The following is an 18285-nucleotide window of genomic DNA, read 5'->3' on the forward strand; positions in this document are numbered from 1 at the left end:
CTCTGTCAGGCGAGGTCTGACAGTGACTGATTTGACAGTGTAGAGGCAGAAGTCAGGATCTGTCGGTGTCCACACTATCCCCCTTCCACTTTCATACTTAACCCTATAGAAACAGCACCTCCCAGCTCCCTCTCCACCTTGCTTTTGCTCCATACCACTGTGTGCTCCTGACATAGCACATACTTGGTTCTCTGTCTTTCCCTATAAATGTAAGCTCCATTGGGCTAGGGAGGTTGTTTTGTTTGCTGTTGTATCATTAGCAGCTAGAACAATGTTAAGTAAGTGAATCAGGCTAGTGTCATGAAGAAAGTGATGTCTTAGCCAAATTAATCTGGCTACAATATTCGTGCTGTATAGCCCACATGCAACTTGAAAATGTTCTCATTCTTATCATCAACTCATTTCTTTTGTTAAGCACCATTTTACACAGGGCATTATAGTAGGTGCTACATAGAATTAACCTACTAGCTCTAGCTCCTACCCCCAGAAAATTTAGGATTTGATAGATGTACCCATACCTACTTACCCTACTGTCACTGTGACCCTTGTTACTGTCAGAGTCAAGGTTTGGGGTTTCAGATTCAGTGGAGAACAGATTTCATGGGTTTTCTTTAATTGTCAAAGCTGACTTTTAGAAAAGGAGCCAATCAGGAGCGCCTGGGAGGCTCAGTCGTTAAGTGTCTGCCTTCGGTTCAGGTCATGATCCCAGGGTCCTGGGATCGAGCCCCACATCGGACTCCCTGCTCCGCAGGAAGCCTGCTTCTCCCTCTCCCACTCCCCCTTGCTGTGTACTCTCTCTCGCTGTGTCTCTCTCTGTCAAATAAATAAATAAAATCTTAAAAAAAAAAAAGGAAAGGAGCCAATGTTTTTAAAACCTATTTATAGGTCTTGGCTACCTGGAGAGTGTTACCTTATCCTTTGAAATGCATCAGACAGTTTCAGATTTCTCTGCCTTTTAAGTGGGTTAGGTAGCTGGCATTGCCTTGAAAATGACTAATAATGGTAATAATAACAAATTTGTTTCTTGCCAGTCTTCATAGGAACTCAGAAACATCTGCTGATCTATTTCTATTACCTCTCTGGTACACAGTTTTCTAGAGTCCTGACTCCGGGTGTGTACTCTGGCTGGAGACCTTTGTTAATTTACTTCCTCTTTAAGCCAGATGTCTGTAACGGGTGGAGTTTTTCATCCTTTACATAAAAATCTTAACCTTGGTGAATATTTGAACCTACTAATTACCTTTTTTTGTAGGTGGATAAAAGTGCTAGGAAAGAGGCACCTGGGGGACTCAGTTAAGCATCTGCCTTCAGCTCAGGTCATGATCTCAGGGTCCTGGGATCAAGCCCCGAATCAGGCTCCCTGCTCAGTGGGAAGTCTGCTTCTCCCTCTCCCTCTGCTTCTCGCCTGGCTTTGCTCTCTCTCTCTGTCAAATAAATAAATAAATCTTAAAAAAAAAAGTGCTAGGGAACGGCTGGATTTTTTGAGGGTAGTTATTCCTAGTACTGATTAGATAGAAGCTTCTAACTTGTGTCAGAGCGTCTGTGGCTTCGCCACTTTGATCAGGGTTAGGGTGGCGGTTACCATACTAGCTACTGGGGGGCAGGGGTGTGCTAAGTTGAATAGAGTAAAATGCAGACAGTGTTTGTGTTTGGGTGTGTAACTAATTTTGCTGGTTTAGCTTTCTAAATTTTCTTTTTACATTATTTTAAAACATTAATAGAAGTATATGATTAGGGACACTTGGGTGGCTCAGTCGGTTAATCTGCCTTCTGCTCACATCATGATCCCAGGGTCCTGGGATCAAGCCTCACATCAGGCTCCCTGCTCAGTGGGGAGCCTGCTTCTCCCTTTCCCTCTGCCCTTCCCCCCTGCTTATGCTCTCTCTCAAATAAATAAAATCTTTTTTTTTTAAAAGAAGTATATGGTTAAAAATGTGAAGGACATAGATTAAGTAAATTATAGAATATTAGACAGCTTCAGATTCCTCTGATATTTTAAGTAGGGTAAGTGGCTTGAGTAAGTGGAGAAACATACACTGATCTAGGAATGGAGATGACCCGAATGGAATGGTCATCCCTGCCCACATTAATTTATTTATTAAGTGCCACTCTAATCAAAATACCAGAATAGTTGTCTTTTGAGATTTGACAATGTGATTGTAAAGTTGGAACATGGAAGAGTAACTATAGGCAAGGATTCTAACATTTAAAAAAAAAATGATGGGGACCAACCTAAACTAGATAGTATATTACAAATTTATAATTATTAAATCTGTGTAATACTAGCATAGGACTGGGCACGTATCAGTGACATGAGGCTCCAGAACAGACACTAGTGTATATTATAATTTAATATATGTTAATGGAAGTTTCATAAATTTGTTGCAGAAGGTGAGACAATTAGATAGCGAATTGGGGTGAGCTGTGTGAAGAAGTAAATTGATTTTTTCCCCTAGCTGAATCAGAGTTAAATGTAAAAAGCAAAACCATTAAAAACATATGCACAAAACACCAAAAGAAATAGGATGTTCAGGAATAGTCCCAAATATATATATAGGGGAACATAGTGTATGATAAAGATGGTATTTTAATCCCAACAGGGGAAAGTTGGATTATTTAGTAATTAAGTAGCAGGATCCCATTAACACTCGTTAAGCAAAATAAATTCCATTGGAGCCAAGACTTGACTGTAAAATGGGGAGCTGTGAGAGCACTGGAAGAAGGTCCAGTTTTCCCGTCTTGGCATAGAAAAAGCTTTTTTAAGTATGGCCAAAAAAATAGAAACATTAAAGAAAAGACTTTAAAATTTTGACTACATTAATGAAAAGTTTCTACTAAAAATAACAACAAAAGCCCACAATACATACAAAAAGTAGAGTAGAGCTAAAAAACAAAAGCACACCATAAATGGTCAAGGCAGAGGTAGACCGTCAAGACAGGCCCAACAACTGTCATGTGTTACAGTCATTCCCACCACATTAAGAGCTCTCACACAACACAAAACAAGAAGATATGTGGATAATTAACATACAAATTCCAATGGCTAATAAACAAAAAAAGATAAAAGTAGGAACCAAAAAATCAACTGATTTTTTTGCTTGTCAGCATCACAAATATTAATAATAAATAATGTAAGTACTGATTTGGGGAAATAGGCACTGATCACTGCTGTTGGAAGTGTAAATTATTATAAACTTTGATTCTTTGTAACAAAATTATAAATATACACATACCCTGTATGTAAGTTTCTAGGAACTTACCTCCCAGAAACAGTCATATAATTGCACAAAAATGTAAGTAGGATGTTCATCACAGCATCGTTCATAATAGTGAAAAACAGAAACATGTGTCCTTTAGCATAAATGAATGTCTGTTTATGGAGAAACAGTTAAGTAGATTGTGATAAGTATATACAGCCAATAAAAATAATATAAAACTGGGGCGCCTAGGTGGCTCAGTCAGTTAAGCATCTATCTTCGGCTCCGGTCATGATCCTGGGGTCCTGGGATCAGGCCCCACATCAGGCTCCCTGTGCTTCTCGCTATCTGTCTGCCACTCCCCCTGCTTGTGTGCTCTCTCTCTCTCTCTGTCTCTCTCTGTCTCTCTCTGTCAAATTTATTTGACAGAGAGAGACACAACAAGAGAGGGCACACAAGCAGGGGGAGTGGGAGAGGGAGAAGCAGGCTTCTCAGGGAGCAGGGAGCCCAACATGGCGCTGGATCCCAGGACCCCAGGATCATGTCTGAGCTGAAGGCAGACGCCTAGTGACTGAGCCACCCAGGTGCCCCATAAATAAATAAAATCTTTAAAAAATATATATAAAACTATATTTATTGGCATAATAAGATACCTATAACATATAAATGAAAATGGGTTATAAAACAGAATTATGATCCAACATATTTAAATATTTTGTTTATTTATATATATAAGTATATATATGTATATTACAAGGACTTAAGGGCCAACTACAAAGTTAGGGAGACTAGTCCACAAGACCGTCCTCACTTCTAACACCAGTTTATAAATTAGAGGAATTCCCGAAACCATCTTCGAGTTGAACAATTCTCTAGAGGGACTCACGGAACTCACTGAAAACTTATATTCTTCATTACGGGTTTATTACAGGGAAAAGCTTCTAATTGAATCAGCCAAGGGAAGGGGTACATAGGGCAGAATTGAAGAGGCCTTCAAAAAATGCAGTGCTTCTGGTGGAGTTACCTCCTTCCCACCACAGCGTGTGACAATGCACACAGAGCTTTGCCAACCAGGGAAGCCCACCTGAGTCTTTGGTGTTCACAGTTTTTATGGGGCTCGATCACATACTGCCTGTGTGGCCACCTTCTGGTCCCCAGCCCCTCCTAGAGATCCGGCTAATACCTTTAGTTACCAGTTTCTCTGGAGATTGGAACTGATACCAAAGCCCCTATAGTGAATCAGATTGGGAGATTCTCCTAAGACCAAAGCCCCCAGGCAAACAAAGACACCCCTGTCAGGCATGACATTCCAGGGGCATAGAGGTCACCTCCCAGGAACAGAGGGCAAAGGCCAGACTCTCTTTGGATAAAGTTATTTCATTTCTTCACGACACAGTATTATCATCAAAATTCAGATAATAGTTATTTCTAGACAATGTAATTTCTGGGGACTTTGATTTTGTTTGTACTGTTTTGTGTTGTTTGAATTTTCTTTCAGTGTGTGTGTATAACTTAAAATCAATAAGACTAAAAACGCTAAAAAAGAGATTAATAGAAACAATCTCATGGGGTAGATGGGTGGGCAGTGAAGCAATAAAAGAAATGATAGAAGGAGACCAGTAGATACGACTGTACAAATGTATAATCTGCTTATTCGAAGATATGCTATATAAAGAATTAAAACCCCAAAACTTAAGGGAAACATTTGCAGAAACATCACAAATTAATATTATGGCATTACCAACCTAAAATAGCAAGAGAAAAGCAGCGAACATTTTAATGGATGGTGAAAACTGAGTGAGATCTGTAATCTGGTTAACAATAACATGCCAGAGTCGTTTCCTAGTGGGGAGATTGTGCTCACAGCTACGGAGGATGCAGCCCTGGGGAAGGCTGGGGACTCTTTGTGCTATTTTTTGCAACTTCCCGTGAGTCTATAATTATTTCAAAACAAAAAGTTTTTTAAAAGACAAAGGGGCGCAGACAGCTCATACAGTAAAAGAGACACATGGCTAATGCACATATTTTTTTAAGTATTAAAATTTATTAACAAATGATGCAAACTGAAGTGACATACCACTTTTTCTTGTTTTCAGTCTAGTCCCGTACCCAGGCCAAAGGAGTCTGAACACCCTGGGTTCTGGATTCAAGTTTATTTTCCTGGCAAATAAACATGAATCTGGCTTTAAATGGTGCCCTGCCCAGCATCCCTGCTCCTGCCGGGAAGTCCAGTTATGGCTAGAATCTGACCAGAAACTCCAAGCTTTAAAACTCAGCAACATGCCCCAGAACTGACTGCTATTCAGCAGCGTGCCCCAGCATTGGCTGGCACTCCCTCTGTCCTTTTATACTTCACCTGTAATTCTCCCGGTGAGGTGGACATATCACCATTTTATAGAAGGTGGGGCTTGGACAGCTCATGTCACTTGTCCAAAAATGGAAACCACTCTCCTTTCCCTGTTGGCTTGGAAGTGGTACAAGCATGGCAGTGTCTGTCCCCTCGTGGAAAGCCAGAACACAGGAGAGAGTGCTCCCAGCAAGGACACAGGTCACCAGAGTTCACAGACAGGGTGAAGGGGAGGTCACCACTGCAGCTACTCTGATTTTGCCTGGTTTCAACTCCTTCAAGTTTCTTTAATTTTTGAAGGTTATAGAAATGATTACTCCCTGGGCGCCTGGGTGGCTCAGTTGGTTAAGCGTCTGCCTTTGGCTCAGGTCATGATTCCACGGTCCTGGGATCGAGCCTCGTGTCCGGCTCCTCTGCTTCTCCCTCCCTCTGCTCGTGCTCTCTTTCTCTGTCTCTCTCTAAAATAAATAAATAAAATCTTAAAAAAAAAAAGATCACTCCCTGCTCTTTACACAAAACAAACATAGGCCCTCATAAACGTGCTCACACACGAGGACAGATGCACACCTAGATGGGCACTAGCATGCACATGTACACAGTGTGCTCTCACAGTCACACCCGCACACCACATACCTGTACACACACACCCGCACACCGTATACATGCTGCACATACATCACACACCCACACACCACATACCTGTACACACACACCCACACACCGTATACACGCTGCGCATACATCACACACCCACACACCACATACCTGTACACACACACCTCACACACCGTATACACACTGCGCATACATCACACACCCACACACCACATACCTGTACACACACACACCTCACACACCGTATGCACACTGCGCATACATCACACACCCACACACCACATACCTGTACACACACACACACACACACCGTATGCACACTGCACATACACCACACACCCACACACCACATGCCTGTACACACACACCTTACACACCGTATACACACTGCGCATACATCACACACCCACACACCACATACCTGTACACACACACCTCACACACCGTATACACACTGCACATACACCACACACCCACACACCACATACATCAACACATGCACACAACACACATTCGCTCACCTTGTCATAGGGCAGATCTGGGATGAGGATCTCAGGAGGCCATGTTCCTGCCTTGCTGTCATTGCCCTCAGAGTCTACTTTTCCAACAGGACTTTCTTTGAATATAAAAAAGTAAAATAGACACCAAGCGACCCACGAGGAGGATGAATTGCGGGTTTAGGCGTGGGAGCAGGACCTGACAACCTCGTGAGTTTCCTCTGGGAGGAGACCGCTTGGCCGAGAGGCCCAGGGCAGAGGCCCACAGCTCAGGCCATTCCGTTAAACACACGGCCCTCCTCCTGCCACGCCTCTCGCTGTGCCTGCTCCCCACGTCTTGGCTCCTCAATGAACCTTTGTCCGTCTGGAGCCTGTTAGTTTTGGCTCCTAGCAGCCTGTGGAACCAGGCCCAGATCCCAGGAAAGCCCATAGAGACCGCTCTTTTGAAGAAAAAGAGAATCCTGGAAGAGAGACCAGTCTGAGCATTATTAATCTGCTCACTTATTAAAGAAATCACTTAATAAGCATTATCCTCATATTTGGGTCTAGTTCACAAAATTGACTTACACGTAAATTTTGTATCTGCTCATGTGATTAATTGCCTTCCCCAATTAGCCCAAAGCCCTATTATAAGGTCTTGGGCGGTACCTGGTCTTTTTGCCTTACTTATTTTGAAAAAAATAACATACTCTTGTATTATGTTTCAGCAGTATAAAACAGTAAACAGTGAAAATTAAGTCTCCAACTGAACCCCTTAATTCTCCAGTTTAGCTCTCTGAAGGGAAATCACTGTTTCCCTGTTGCGTGTTTCTCATGTATCTTTCTGAGCTTGACTGACAGGCTCTCTCCTTCTCCCCAACCCCCGGCCCAGCCTGTGTGTCTTGTGTGCGTAGCTCCCTGTTATGAATATACACAGTGGCCATGCTCTTCATCTTGCCCCTTAGTTTCCTTCTCGTTACATACAGCTTGTAGCTCTTGCCTGTGTCTCAGCACATAAAATGTGTGCTGCCCCACAGTGTCCCTCGGTGTGGGTACAGCACAGTTTTCAAGCCAGTTGCCTTTGATGAGTGTGTAAGTTCTTTCCAGCCTTTTGCTGCCATGTCGGTGCGGCTGCTTGATGTCTTTCACATGTGTCCTTGTGCACGTGTGCTCGTGGCGAAGCTCCTCACGGTGGGATTGGGAGTCAAAGGGGTGTGCGTCGAAAATGTTGACAGCTGTCTGCTGGCCCCCAGCAAAGTTGGTTTTGCCCATCCTTGTGTCCTCAGTGTCAGCTGACGCGTCAGAGCTCTCCCTGCCGGAGGCTGGACTGTTGGGGAAATGACACAGAGGACTTGGTCCGCAGCAGCACTGTTCACAGCAGCCAAAGTGTGAAACAGCTAATGTCCATCAGCGGGTGAAAGAAGAAACAAATGTGGTCTGTCCCTCCAGCGGGATAGGATTCCGCCATGGAAAGCAATGAAGGTTACAACATGGATGACCCGTGAAACTGGTGTGCTTCGTGAAAGAAGCCACACACAAACGGCCACGTATTTCATCATTCTGTTTATATGAAGTGTCCAGAAGAAACAAACCCAGAGAGACAAAGTGGATTAGTGGTTGCCAGGGCAGGGGGAGGAGGAGATGGGGAGTGACTGCTCCAAGGGTACAGGGCTTCCTTTTGGGATGATGAAAACTGCTCTGAAGCTAGGTAGCAGCGATGGGCACGGAGCATTGCAGATTGCTTAAAGCCACTGAATCGTATGCTTTAAAATGGTTGAAATGGTAAATCTTATGTCATATGTACTTAACCACAATAAAAAAGAGTCCATAGGTGGTAGCCAGAATATTACCTTTATTGTTGATGAGGCTGAGGGTATGGCTTACAGGCGAATCACAGGCTGCCTTTCCAGGTGGCACAGACAATCCTGGACTAGTGTAGGCCTCACCCCCCCCACCCCCCACCCCACCCCCGCTCTGTAGGAGCAGAGCAAGAGGAATGGCAGCTTGCTCCCAAGAGGAGAGGAAGGGAAGGGCCTGGACCACCCACTCCAGTTCCCCCTCCTCCACTCACTGCTAACACACCCACTCTACCCAGCTGGGTGGGAATAAAGCTGGGGGAGGTCTTGCTAGTGGGCGTCCAAGAAGCCTTTCGAGGAATGGTGGAGAAATATTGCCCCATAACAAGCAAGTATGGTTCAGTGAACAAATGAATGGGCCCACCACTCTTCTGGGGCCTGTAGCGACAGATCCTTGAGACTCTGCCTGCTTTCTTTTGTGGAGAATGGTCCTACTAGCAGTTAGGAGCTAACCCGACCTGGGAGGGACACACTCCAAAAATCTCATCTTGGTCCCACCCACCCCTGTTCTTCTTACTTTCAGCTCCTGTCTGTGCAAAGCTTGCACTTTAATTTCCATTCCAAAGCAGTCTCTTGCCAGACCTCTGAAGAATTCAGAGTTTGCTAGTCTATCCAACAACAGTCCTTTTTTAAAGATTTATTTCTTTATTTTGGAGGCGGGAGGGGGAAAGGGGGAGAGAGAGACTCTCAAGCAGACTCCCCGCTGAATGCGGAGCCCAATGCAAGGCTCGATCCATGACCCTGAGATCATGACCTGAGCCAAAACCAAGAGTCCACTGCTCAACCAGTTGAACTCCCCCCCCCCCCACCGCCTCAGGCGCCCCGACCAACAGTTTTGAGAGACCTTTTTTGTACTCTGAATTTCCTGTTTCAGGTTGTGAGCCTGTCTTCTAGGAGTGTGTCCGTGGCAGGACAATGTGAAGATTTTTCATTATGGAAAAGGTTAACACTCACTTAGTAGCTCCGTATTTAAAACTGCCTCCCATGTGCCAGGCTTGTGCTAGGATGAGTCAGCCCTAGACCTTGGCCTTCCCGTAGTTTGGGGAGAATCTGGGGTCGTTGTTCTGACAGGAAAGCCCATGGGGCATGTAGGAGGGCAGTTTGGGGAGGTGAGGCCAAAAGGGCTTTGATTATTGAGGAGAAGCCAGTGGTCTTAAAAATCTTTGTAATGTGTTTCTGGTTATGCTTTTTTTTTTTTTTTTAAGATTTTATTTATTTATTTGACAAAGAGAGAGAGCACAAGTAGGCGAAGAGGCAGGCAGAGGGAGAAGGAGAAGCAGGTTCCCCGCTAAGCAGAGAGCCCGACGTGGGGCTCGATTCCAGGACCCTCAGATCATGACCTGAGCCAAAGGCAGACGCTTAACCGACTGAGCCACCCAGGCGCCCCTCTGGTTAAGCTTTAAAGAAGGAATGTGGTGGGGCATCTGGGTGGCTCAGTCCGTGAAGCATCTGACTTGATTTCAGCTCAGGTTGTGATCTCAGGGCTGTGAGATCGAGCCCCAAGTTGGGCTCCGTGCTGGGCAGCTGCTTAAGATTCTGTCTCTCTCCCTCTTCCTCTGCCCCTTCTCCTCCAAAAAAGAAGGAATGTAGCATAATCCTGAGTTAGACCAAGAAGGACCCCCATCAGCCATGTCTGGAGGATGAGTGAAGCTGGGCCAGGGTTGAGGGGAACAGAAGCCCAACTACAGATGCTTTCTGGGGCCCCTGCTCTAGAGAGGTCTGCCAAGGGAGCTGCGAGTTCCCTTTAGAAGTGTGTAGAGCAGGCTTTCCCTAGTATGTTCCCTGGGAAACTAGACTTTGGGTCCCCCCCATGGAAAGGGTCCCAGTCCAGGTTTGATCTGTGGACGTCTGCATAAGGAATGTCTCCTCTTCCCTCCTTGAAGACTGACAGTGACATCAGCACACCAGAGGCTCTGAGAAAGCCCATCAGTGAGGAGACTTAAAGAAATGTATCCCCACATGGGGCGCCTGGGTGGCTCAGTCGTTAAGCGTCTGCCTTCGGCTCAGGTCATGATCCCAGGGTCCTGGGATCCAGCCCTGCATCGGGCTCCCTGCTCCGTGGGAAGCCTGCTTCTCCCTCTCCCACTCCCCCTGCTTGTGTTCCCTCTCTCGCTGTCTCTCTCTCTCTGTCAAATAAATAAATAAAATCTTAAAAAAAAAAATTTATCCCCGCATTTTTCTAAAAACGTGTCTATGGATTCCTTTTTTCTCTGTAGTACTTTGATATATAGAACTGTGCGTGCTGCTTCTTCAGATCTTGTCTTGAAATTTCTGTGGGCAAAGGGTGGTCAGTCACCATAAAAAACATCCTAGTTGCTCTTTACTGTCTGTGCTTCTGTGGGTGCCTTAGGTTTTGGTTTTGGACTCACTTCTTTGTGTTGGTTGAGCACCACCTGTTGACTGTTGAGATATTACAGAAATCTGGGACAGGGATGTGATGCCAGTTGTGTATTCTGAACTCTTACATATTTGTTCTGAGGTTTGACCAAATTTGACGCAAACATCAAGGAAAAGTGAACCATTTCAGCAAGCGAGGAGGAAGGAGAGGAGAAGCCCACACTGCCCCCGTCCCGTTCGGTTTCTGGCCTCCAGGGCTTGAGCTCTCTTTGCATCTTCCCACCTCTTCATTGTGGGTAGTTGAAGCTGCCCGCGTGACCTAACGTCTTTGAGAAGATGCTCACATCAGCCACTTTTTCTTAAAGCAGGACTGAGGTTCGGTCTGTAGGTAGTAAGCACAGTGGCCAGTTCTTAACAGACCACTGCAGGACGTCAGAGGTTGTTCTCTTCCCTGGAGTTCTCATTCACATGGCAGCCCTTCTGCTTCTGTCCTCCGCGGCCATCTGTGGAGGCGGCAGACACCCTGGCAGGATTCCGCAGGGAAGGGTGGCCTTTGAATCCTGGCTTCAGCATGAGGAAGTTGTCAATTACAGAAAAAGTGTCTTTTTTCCCTTTAAGGAAATAGAAAAACAGGGACAGTTTTCTGTTTTGTTTTGTTTTGTTTTGTTTCCTGGAACCACCTGCCCAGCTAGATACCAAGTTGCTGGAAGGTCTTACAGAGGAGGGGAAAGAGGGTTGGTTTTGCCAGGTTGTGGGATCTAATCTACTCTGCCGTGTGCCCTGCTCTCCAGCCTGGTGTAAAGTGCCCTGCACGCCTCCCCCCGGCCTCATGCAGGGGCCCTTGACCAGGCGTATGGTTGCTCACCTCAGGGCCCCCACAGGCAGACAGAAGAGCAGCAGGGGCCCCTCCCTGGCTCGGGGTTGAGCCCGTTTCCTCATCCTCCAGGCGGTAGCTGAGATGTTACCTCCTCCAGAAAGCCGCCCCTGACTACTCCGACTGGGTTGGTTATACACCTCTACGCTCCCACAGCCCTGTGCTCTTCTTTGTGACCCTCAGCGCCTGATGTGCTCCACAGGGCCGGGGCCTCGTGTGCCCCATCTGTTCCTTTCCTCCCTTTGTAGCGCCCATCCCTTGTCGAATGTGTGAATGAGACCCAGTCCCTGCCTTCAAAGCACTTAGACAGGGCTGCCCTCTGCCCCGGTCTTTGTTCACTGGTGTATCGAGGGTGGAACCATGGGTGTCAGCTTTTTCCTCCCCTGGAGGAGGAAGGGCCACATGACAGTGGTGGCAAACACAAAAGGACTTGGCAAGTCAGGAGGTGTTAAAATTCAGGCCTTTCGGGGCGCCTGGGTGGCTCAGTTGGTTAAGCGACTGCCTTCGGCTCAGGTCGTGATCCTGGAGTCCCGGGATCGAGTCCCGCATCGGGCTCCCTGCTCAGCAGGGAGTCTGCTTCTCCCTCTGACCCTCTTCCCTCTCGTGCTCTCTATCTCTCATTCTCTCTCTCTCTCAAATAATTAAATAAAATCTTAAAAAAAATAAAATAAAATTCAGGCCTTTCAGTAATAACTTAAGTCCAGATAATTGAGATGGTTATGAATACCTTAAATTTATATTTGGCTATAGGGTTTACCAGTTATATGTGTCTAAGTGTATATGTGTACATACATACATACACACTGTCTCTCATTTAATCCTTATTAAAACACTCAGGAGGAGATGGTATTATCCTGAGTTTACCCAGGAAACTGGGTGTCAGACAAGCTACCTGACTGCAAAAGCCAGTGCTCATGCCGTGCAGCAGAGGCTCGAGACCTAGCCGTTGGCTACTGAGGCTGAGTGAAAGCGAACCACTTGGAGGTGGGTTAGGAGTACCTTTGGGCTGGGCAGAGATGGCAAGGAAGGTGACTGACACGTTGGAAACGTCCAGCCCTTTGAGCTGAGACTGCTGCTGTCTGTCTGTCCCTCAGAGTCTACGAGGGCGTCCTGTGACATTTTCTCTCTGGGGGTCATGGCCTTCTGGCCTGTGTGATCCAAAGCCTGGCTTGCTGGGTTGGGTGTGAGAGGCACGAGGTCTTGCCAGGTGCCCAGCCAGGGGCTTTGCTTTTTAAACCAGGTTCTCAGGTTCAGGTAGGGTTTACTGCTTGGGTGCTAGTCTTTGGAGACCGGTTGCTATTCTTCACGAGGTCTCTGAGCGGCTTTGCAGAAGAGGTAGGGCTGTGGCTCACAGCCAGGTAGAACCACCAGAGCCCCCTAGAGTGTGGACTAAAGATCATGCCTTGTCCATCTCCAGCCTTCTGTAAAAGGGAACCCTGTGTCAGCCGCCCAGAGGTGCCTTCTGACAGCACTTGGCAAACTAGACTCTCTGAGAAGCCTGTGCCACTGGGGAGTGCTCCTCGCCTGCTGGTGGCTGGGGTACAAGGGCTCCTTAACTCATCCAGAGAATTATTCCCAGGCCCTGCTATGTCCCACGGTCTGTGCTAGGTGTTTAGGGTGATGACACCTAACGGGCCTTCCCCTTGGCAAGCCGCAGGGTACTGCGTGCGGCTGTGGGTGTAGATACTGCTCCGTGGAGGGTGGCTGAATGCCGCCTTTGAGTTTGAATGGTGCTCAGGGAACCCTGAAGGGGTCATCAGCAGCCTGGGGGAGGCCAGTGCCAGCATGGAGGAGATGGTGTTGGAGCAGGGGGCAGAAGGAGGTCCATGAAGAGTGAGGACCATGTGTGCACAGGTCGAGGCAGGAGAGGGTCGCGCAGGCTTGGAGGCCAGTAGGGCGTTTGTGTGCCTGCATTGTAAATGCCTCTTGGGGGCTGGTGGCAAAGAAGGTGGCCCAGGGTAAAGGAGCTTGGCTTTCGTTTATTTGCCAGCAGATTTCTTTCTTTCCTCCCTCCCTGCCCCCCACTTTATTGGGTTGTAATTGACATACAACATTGCATAAGTTGAAGTAAGGTATACAACGTGATGATCTGATATATTGAAAAATCAAAAGATTTTTAACTTTTAATTATGGAAAATTTAAAAGACAGGTGAATGTCGACAGACTAAGACAGTGAACCCGTGTGCCAACACCTACCAACGCGTGGCCAGTCCTGTCCCCTGTGTGTGCTGACTCTGCCACCACCCCCACCGCCACCTCCCCCTTCCCTACTGCCGATCACTTGGAAGAAATCCCAAAGTGACATGTGCCTTCTGTCAGGCCTAGCCTGTGGCTTGTAATGGATTAATCCAGAATTTTCAGGCCTGGAGTGAGTGGGTGACACTTTTTGATTTCATTTCATTTTCAGAGAAACCACTAAGTTTCCCTTCTTTGTCTTACCTTTCAGTGGGAAGTTGGTGTCTCCAAAGTGGAAGAATTTCAAGGGCCTGAAGCTCCAGTGGAGAGACAAGATCCGGCTCAATAATGCCATCTGGCGGGCGTGGTACATGCAGTGTGAGTGGTACACAGGCTTCCGGCAGGAGGGGCCTGTGGGGGCCCTGAGGCCTTGTGGTGGGCAGGACCTCCAGGTTCTAGCACCTGGAGGCCTTTGCACCTTGGGGCCCAGAGCCCACTTTTCAAACATTATGCCTCAAAGGGAAGCCTCTCTTGGGCAGTCTGCAGCAATAGGAAAACCAAGCCAAATCCTAATGAACTGGATACTTCTCAAGTGTCAGGTACAGGGGGCCAGTCACATGATCTGTGTCGTGTAGTTGCCTGTAATCTGCAGGAGACAGATGTGTTCGCCCAGGGTTCATAGCGTAATGTGCTATTAGGTTAGATGCTTGGGCCCAGCGTTGTAAAGGCAGAGGAGGGAGGGCTTAGGAGGGCTTAGTTCTTTCCAGGGGAGTCAAGGAGGTTGTAGCAGAGAGGTGATATTTGAAGAGTCAGGGAACAGTTCCTATTTTCAGCAGATCAAAGAAGATACAGACGCAGGCCTTGTTCATTCTCTAGCTGGCTTCATGCCGGTAGATCCGGTGACCTTTGCAGGAGATCAGCGTGCTTGGGCATGCTTGGGTTAGGCTGGCATTTCTTTTGATAAGCCAGACTCCCATTCTTACCCATGAGTTACTGACAGATTCTTTTCCTTTATTGTCTGAAATCTCATTTTCAGGGGAAGGAGAAGAACACTTGGGAGGGTCCCACCCTGAGGGGGATGTGGACAGAGGGGGCAGGGACTCCTTCAGGGGTCTTGGTCATAGTGATGACGTCTCATCCTTTCTCTGCCCAGATTTGGAGAAGCGCAAGAATCCCGTGTGCCATTTTGTCACTCCACTAGATGGCTCTGTTGAAGTAGATGAGCATCGCAGGCCAGAGGTACTTGGCTGGTGACCATCAGTAGCTGGAAAGGATCTGCCCTCATCAGGAGGAAGCGACTCTCCCAAGGCCGGGAGCAGGGGTTGGATTCCACAGCAGCAGGGGTGGGGTAGGGAGAAGGACCATGTGACCTCTCAAAGATGAAGTTGTGACAGACCACAGAGGCTCCCCTCTTCTCGGGCTGGGCTGACCCGAGCACTGAGGGGTTCTCCCATTGGGACTTACTTTCCACTTTCCCTTAACATTGGCATTTTTCTGGAAGTCAGTAGGGAGGGATCTGGGCTCCTTACAAGGCAGATATCTTTAACAGTTAAAGAACGGCCTCAAGATCTTTATATGCTGAGATGATAAGATGCTGAAGAAATAGTAAATGAAAAAAAAAAGCAAGTTGTGCAACAGTGTTTCAGTAACTTTATGTTAATTTTTTTTAAAGTGTGTATCTGTGTGATTGTGTGTAGGAAAAGTCTAGAAGGATATACAGAAATCCTTTATTGGTGGCTACCTCTGGGGAAGGGGGATTAGAGTGAGGTGGATACCCTTATACCCTTCTGCGTTGTTTTAATGTTATCCAAACATGTCTCGAGGTTGGGATAAAAGGGGGAACAATTAGAAAGTAACCCAGTGAAAGACCCTTTTGAGTGGTGGGATGTGATCTGGTATTGGACAATATTAAGGAATACCATTTTGTTGGTCTGGTGATAATACTGTATTGTTCACTGTGAAGATTCTTTACCGTCAGGTACACAATGAAGTATTTGTAGGTGAAATTATATGGGCCTTGTGATATCTGGGACTGGCTTCTATATACTCCAGCCATAAACAAAAAGGAACCTGAAAGTGAGGCAGGCTCTCTGAGGAGGGCGTGACTTCTTCGTCACCAGAGTTCTTCAGGGATATGTGGAAGGGGCTCACCTGCGTGATGGGAAGGTTGAAGCAGCTACTCTTGGAAATCACTTTCCACCTAAAACTTCTGTGATTGGCCATTTGTTTTCACCCTTTGAAAATGTGGCAGAGTCTCCTGGATAAGGGCATTTAGTGCTACCCCTGGCTCTCTGTAGGGCTTTTTCAGTGCCTGGGTGGAGGGCCCTCTCCCTCTTCCCTGCCCGAGCACTCTCTGACCCGTGTCCAATCCAGACCCTTGGGACTAGTGCCACCAAAGTCGCAACTTGGTTATCTGAGGTCACGAAGTAAAAGCCCATCTCTAGGGTGGAGGCTAGTTGTAGCACAGAAGAGGTAGGACGCACTTTGTGAATGAAGCTGTATGCATGTGGGAGGGTTCTCTGAGCTGGATTCCCCGAGCTGACTGCCATTGTCAGACGCATCTTTATTTTCAGGTCGAGTTCTGCCAGTCAAACTAGATTGCCCTCTTTTGATTCTGACCCGCATTCTCTTCACAGGCCATCACCACAGAAGGGAAGTACTGGAAAAGCCGCATTGAGATCGTGATCCGGGAGTATCACAAGTGGAGAACCTACTTCAAGAAAAGGGTATCTGGCTTGGGCTCCAAGAACAGCATGTTCAGGAAGCCCCATAGGGGAGGGAGGATCTAAGTCTATGTTCAGACACCGGCCCCCGAGGCTGTGGGTCCATTGCTGCCCCCGTGGAACCCAGTGTTCCAGCCAAGCCCAGGTGATGGGCCTGCTTTGGCCGTGTTTTTTGTGGTCTCAGTTCCTCCTGCTGCTAGTTATTCTACAAACACTGGTTGAGAATCTCTTCTGTGCCCAGCATGGGCCTGGGAATGGCAGAGAGCAGGATCCCCTCATGCACCTTCCAGGGAGAAGAGGCCTAGATGCTTCCAGGAGGAGCATCATCCCCTCCCAGGACCCTGGGTGACCACCATGTCTCCCCTTTTCTCCACAGCTGCAGCAGCACAAGGATGAGGACCTTTCCAGCCTGGCCCAGGTGAGTGAGCTTGGGGGCTGGGAGGACCCTCATGGGAACCCTCCTTTGACAAGAAACAGCAATGACGTGGGTGGCCCGACAGTGAAGCCTGCCGCACCTACCTTCCTGCAGCTCCAGGAGGGGCCGCCCCCCTCCTCACATGGAGGACATGCAGACTAAGGAAACAGGCCAGTTCTCCCCGCTCCACGCACTCCCCTCCTCTTTTACAACAGCCCTTGCAGCTCTATACAGTAGGGTAACATACTCCCCTGGCATGATGTGATTGGGAATTCTGAGTTCACTAGTGCCCCTCTGACTTTTCCTCCTCCCTCTGTTGGCGGTAGGACGATGACATGCTTTATTGGCACAAACGTGGGGATGGATGGAAGACCCCAGTCCCCATGGAGGAGGACCCACTGCTGGACACAGACATGCTCATGTCGGAATTCAGCGACACCCTCTTCTCAACACTTTCCTCACACCAGCCGGTGGCCTGGCCCAACCCCCGGGAAATAGGTAACCCACCTCTAGATCCTTGACTTTGAAAACACAGGTTTCCTTCTCTGCCAGCGCCCCCCGCCAACCTGGCCCGCCAGGGCAGGATTGGCCAACCTCGCTGGCATCTGAGGGCCACGTGCACTGAGTGGGTGGGGACTGCAAACGGACCTTCCTGAACAGCTGTCAGGGCCATGGTGCCCCTGAGAGAAGACTGGGTATTTGGTCTGAATCAATTCCACATTTCTGATGCTGTCCCCAAGTGATGGGGCCTTTGACTGGGAAGAAAATTAGAAGCATTCCTGGACATGACCTTTTACCTGGCTGCATTCAGGCATCCAGTTAACACCTCAGGGAAGAGCCCACAGACTAGCAGTGAGAACTGGGGATCTCTGCATCCTGGGAGTGTCTGTTTCCTGATACTTCACCTTTCTTATAAAAACTCTCTTTTTTTCCTTTCCTGCCTTCTGAGGGTGGAGAATAGCCACAAACCCACAAGAAGGTAGAAATTCCAGCCAGCCGCCTGCACTTCTCCTTGGAAGAATCTAGAATGTGAACAGGGCCAGGAGGATCCATTCCAGGCCTTTTATGTGTTTCTGCAACATTATTTGAGAAGGCAGAATGATTCCTCTGTCTCCTTTCTGATTCTTACAGCACATCTGGGAAATGCAGACATGATCCAGCCGGGGCTGATTCCTCTGCAGCCCAACCTGGACTTCATGGACACTTTCGAACCCTTCCAGGGTGAGGACATGGGGCAGGGAGAGAGCATGGCTGCCTGGATCTATCTCCC

General features: G+C 47.6%; 1 protein-coding gene across 2 annotated transcripts in view; it reads left to right on the forward strand.

Moving 5' to 3' along the window:
* The window catches only part of MLXIP (MLX interacting protein), a 60094-nt gene that overhangs the window by 28680 nt on the left and 13129 nt on the right, over positions 1–18285 (forward strand). For both annotated transcript variants that reach the window (XM_028116508.2, XM_028116509.2), the window contains exons 2-7: positions 14149–14255; positions 15031–15116; positions 16514–16603; positions 16977–17018; positions 17342–17513; positions 18147–18236. In XM_028116508.2, the coding sequence (XP_027972309.1) occupies positions 14149–14255; positions 15031–15116; positions 16514–16603; positions 16977–17018; positions 17342–17513; positions 18147–18236 (587 nt within the window). The remainder of the gene's footprint in view (positions 1–14148; positions 14256–15030; positions 15117–16513; positions 16604–16976; positions 17019–17341; positions 17514–18146; positions 18237–18285) is intronic.

Source organism: Eumetopias jubatus, unplaced genomic scaffold (genome assembly GCF_037043125.1).
Source record: "Eumetopias jubatus isolate StellerSeaLion01/CBP00866 unplaced genomic scaffold, mEumJub1_p1.0 scaffold_16, whole genome shotgun sequence".
Taxonomy (NCBI): Eukaryota; Metazoa; Chordata; class Mammalia; order Carnivora; family Otariidae; genus Eumetopias; species Eumetopias jubatus.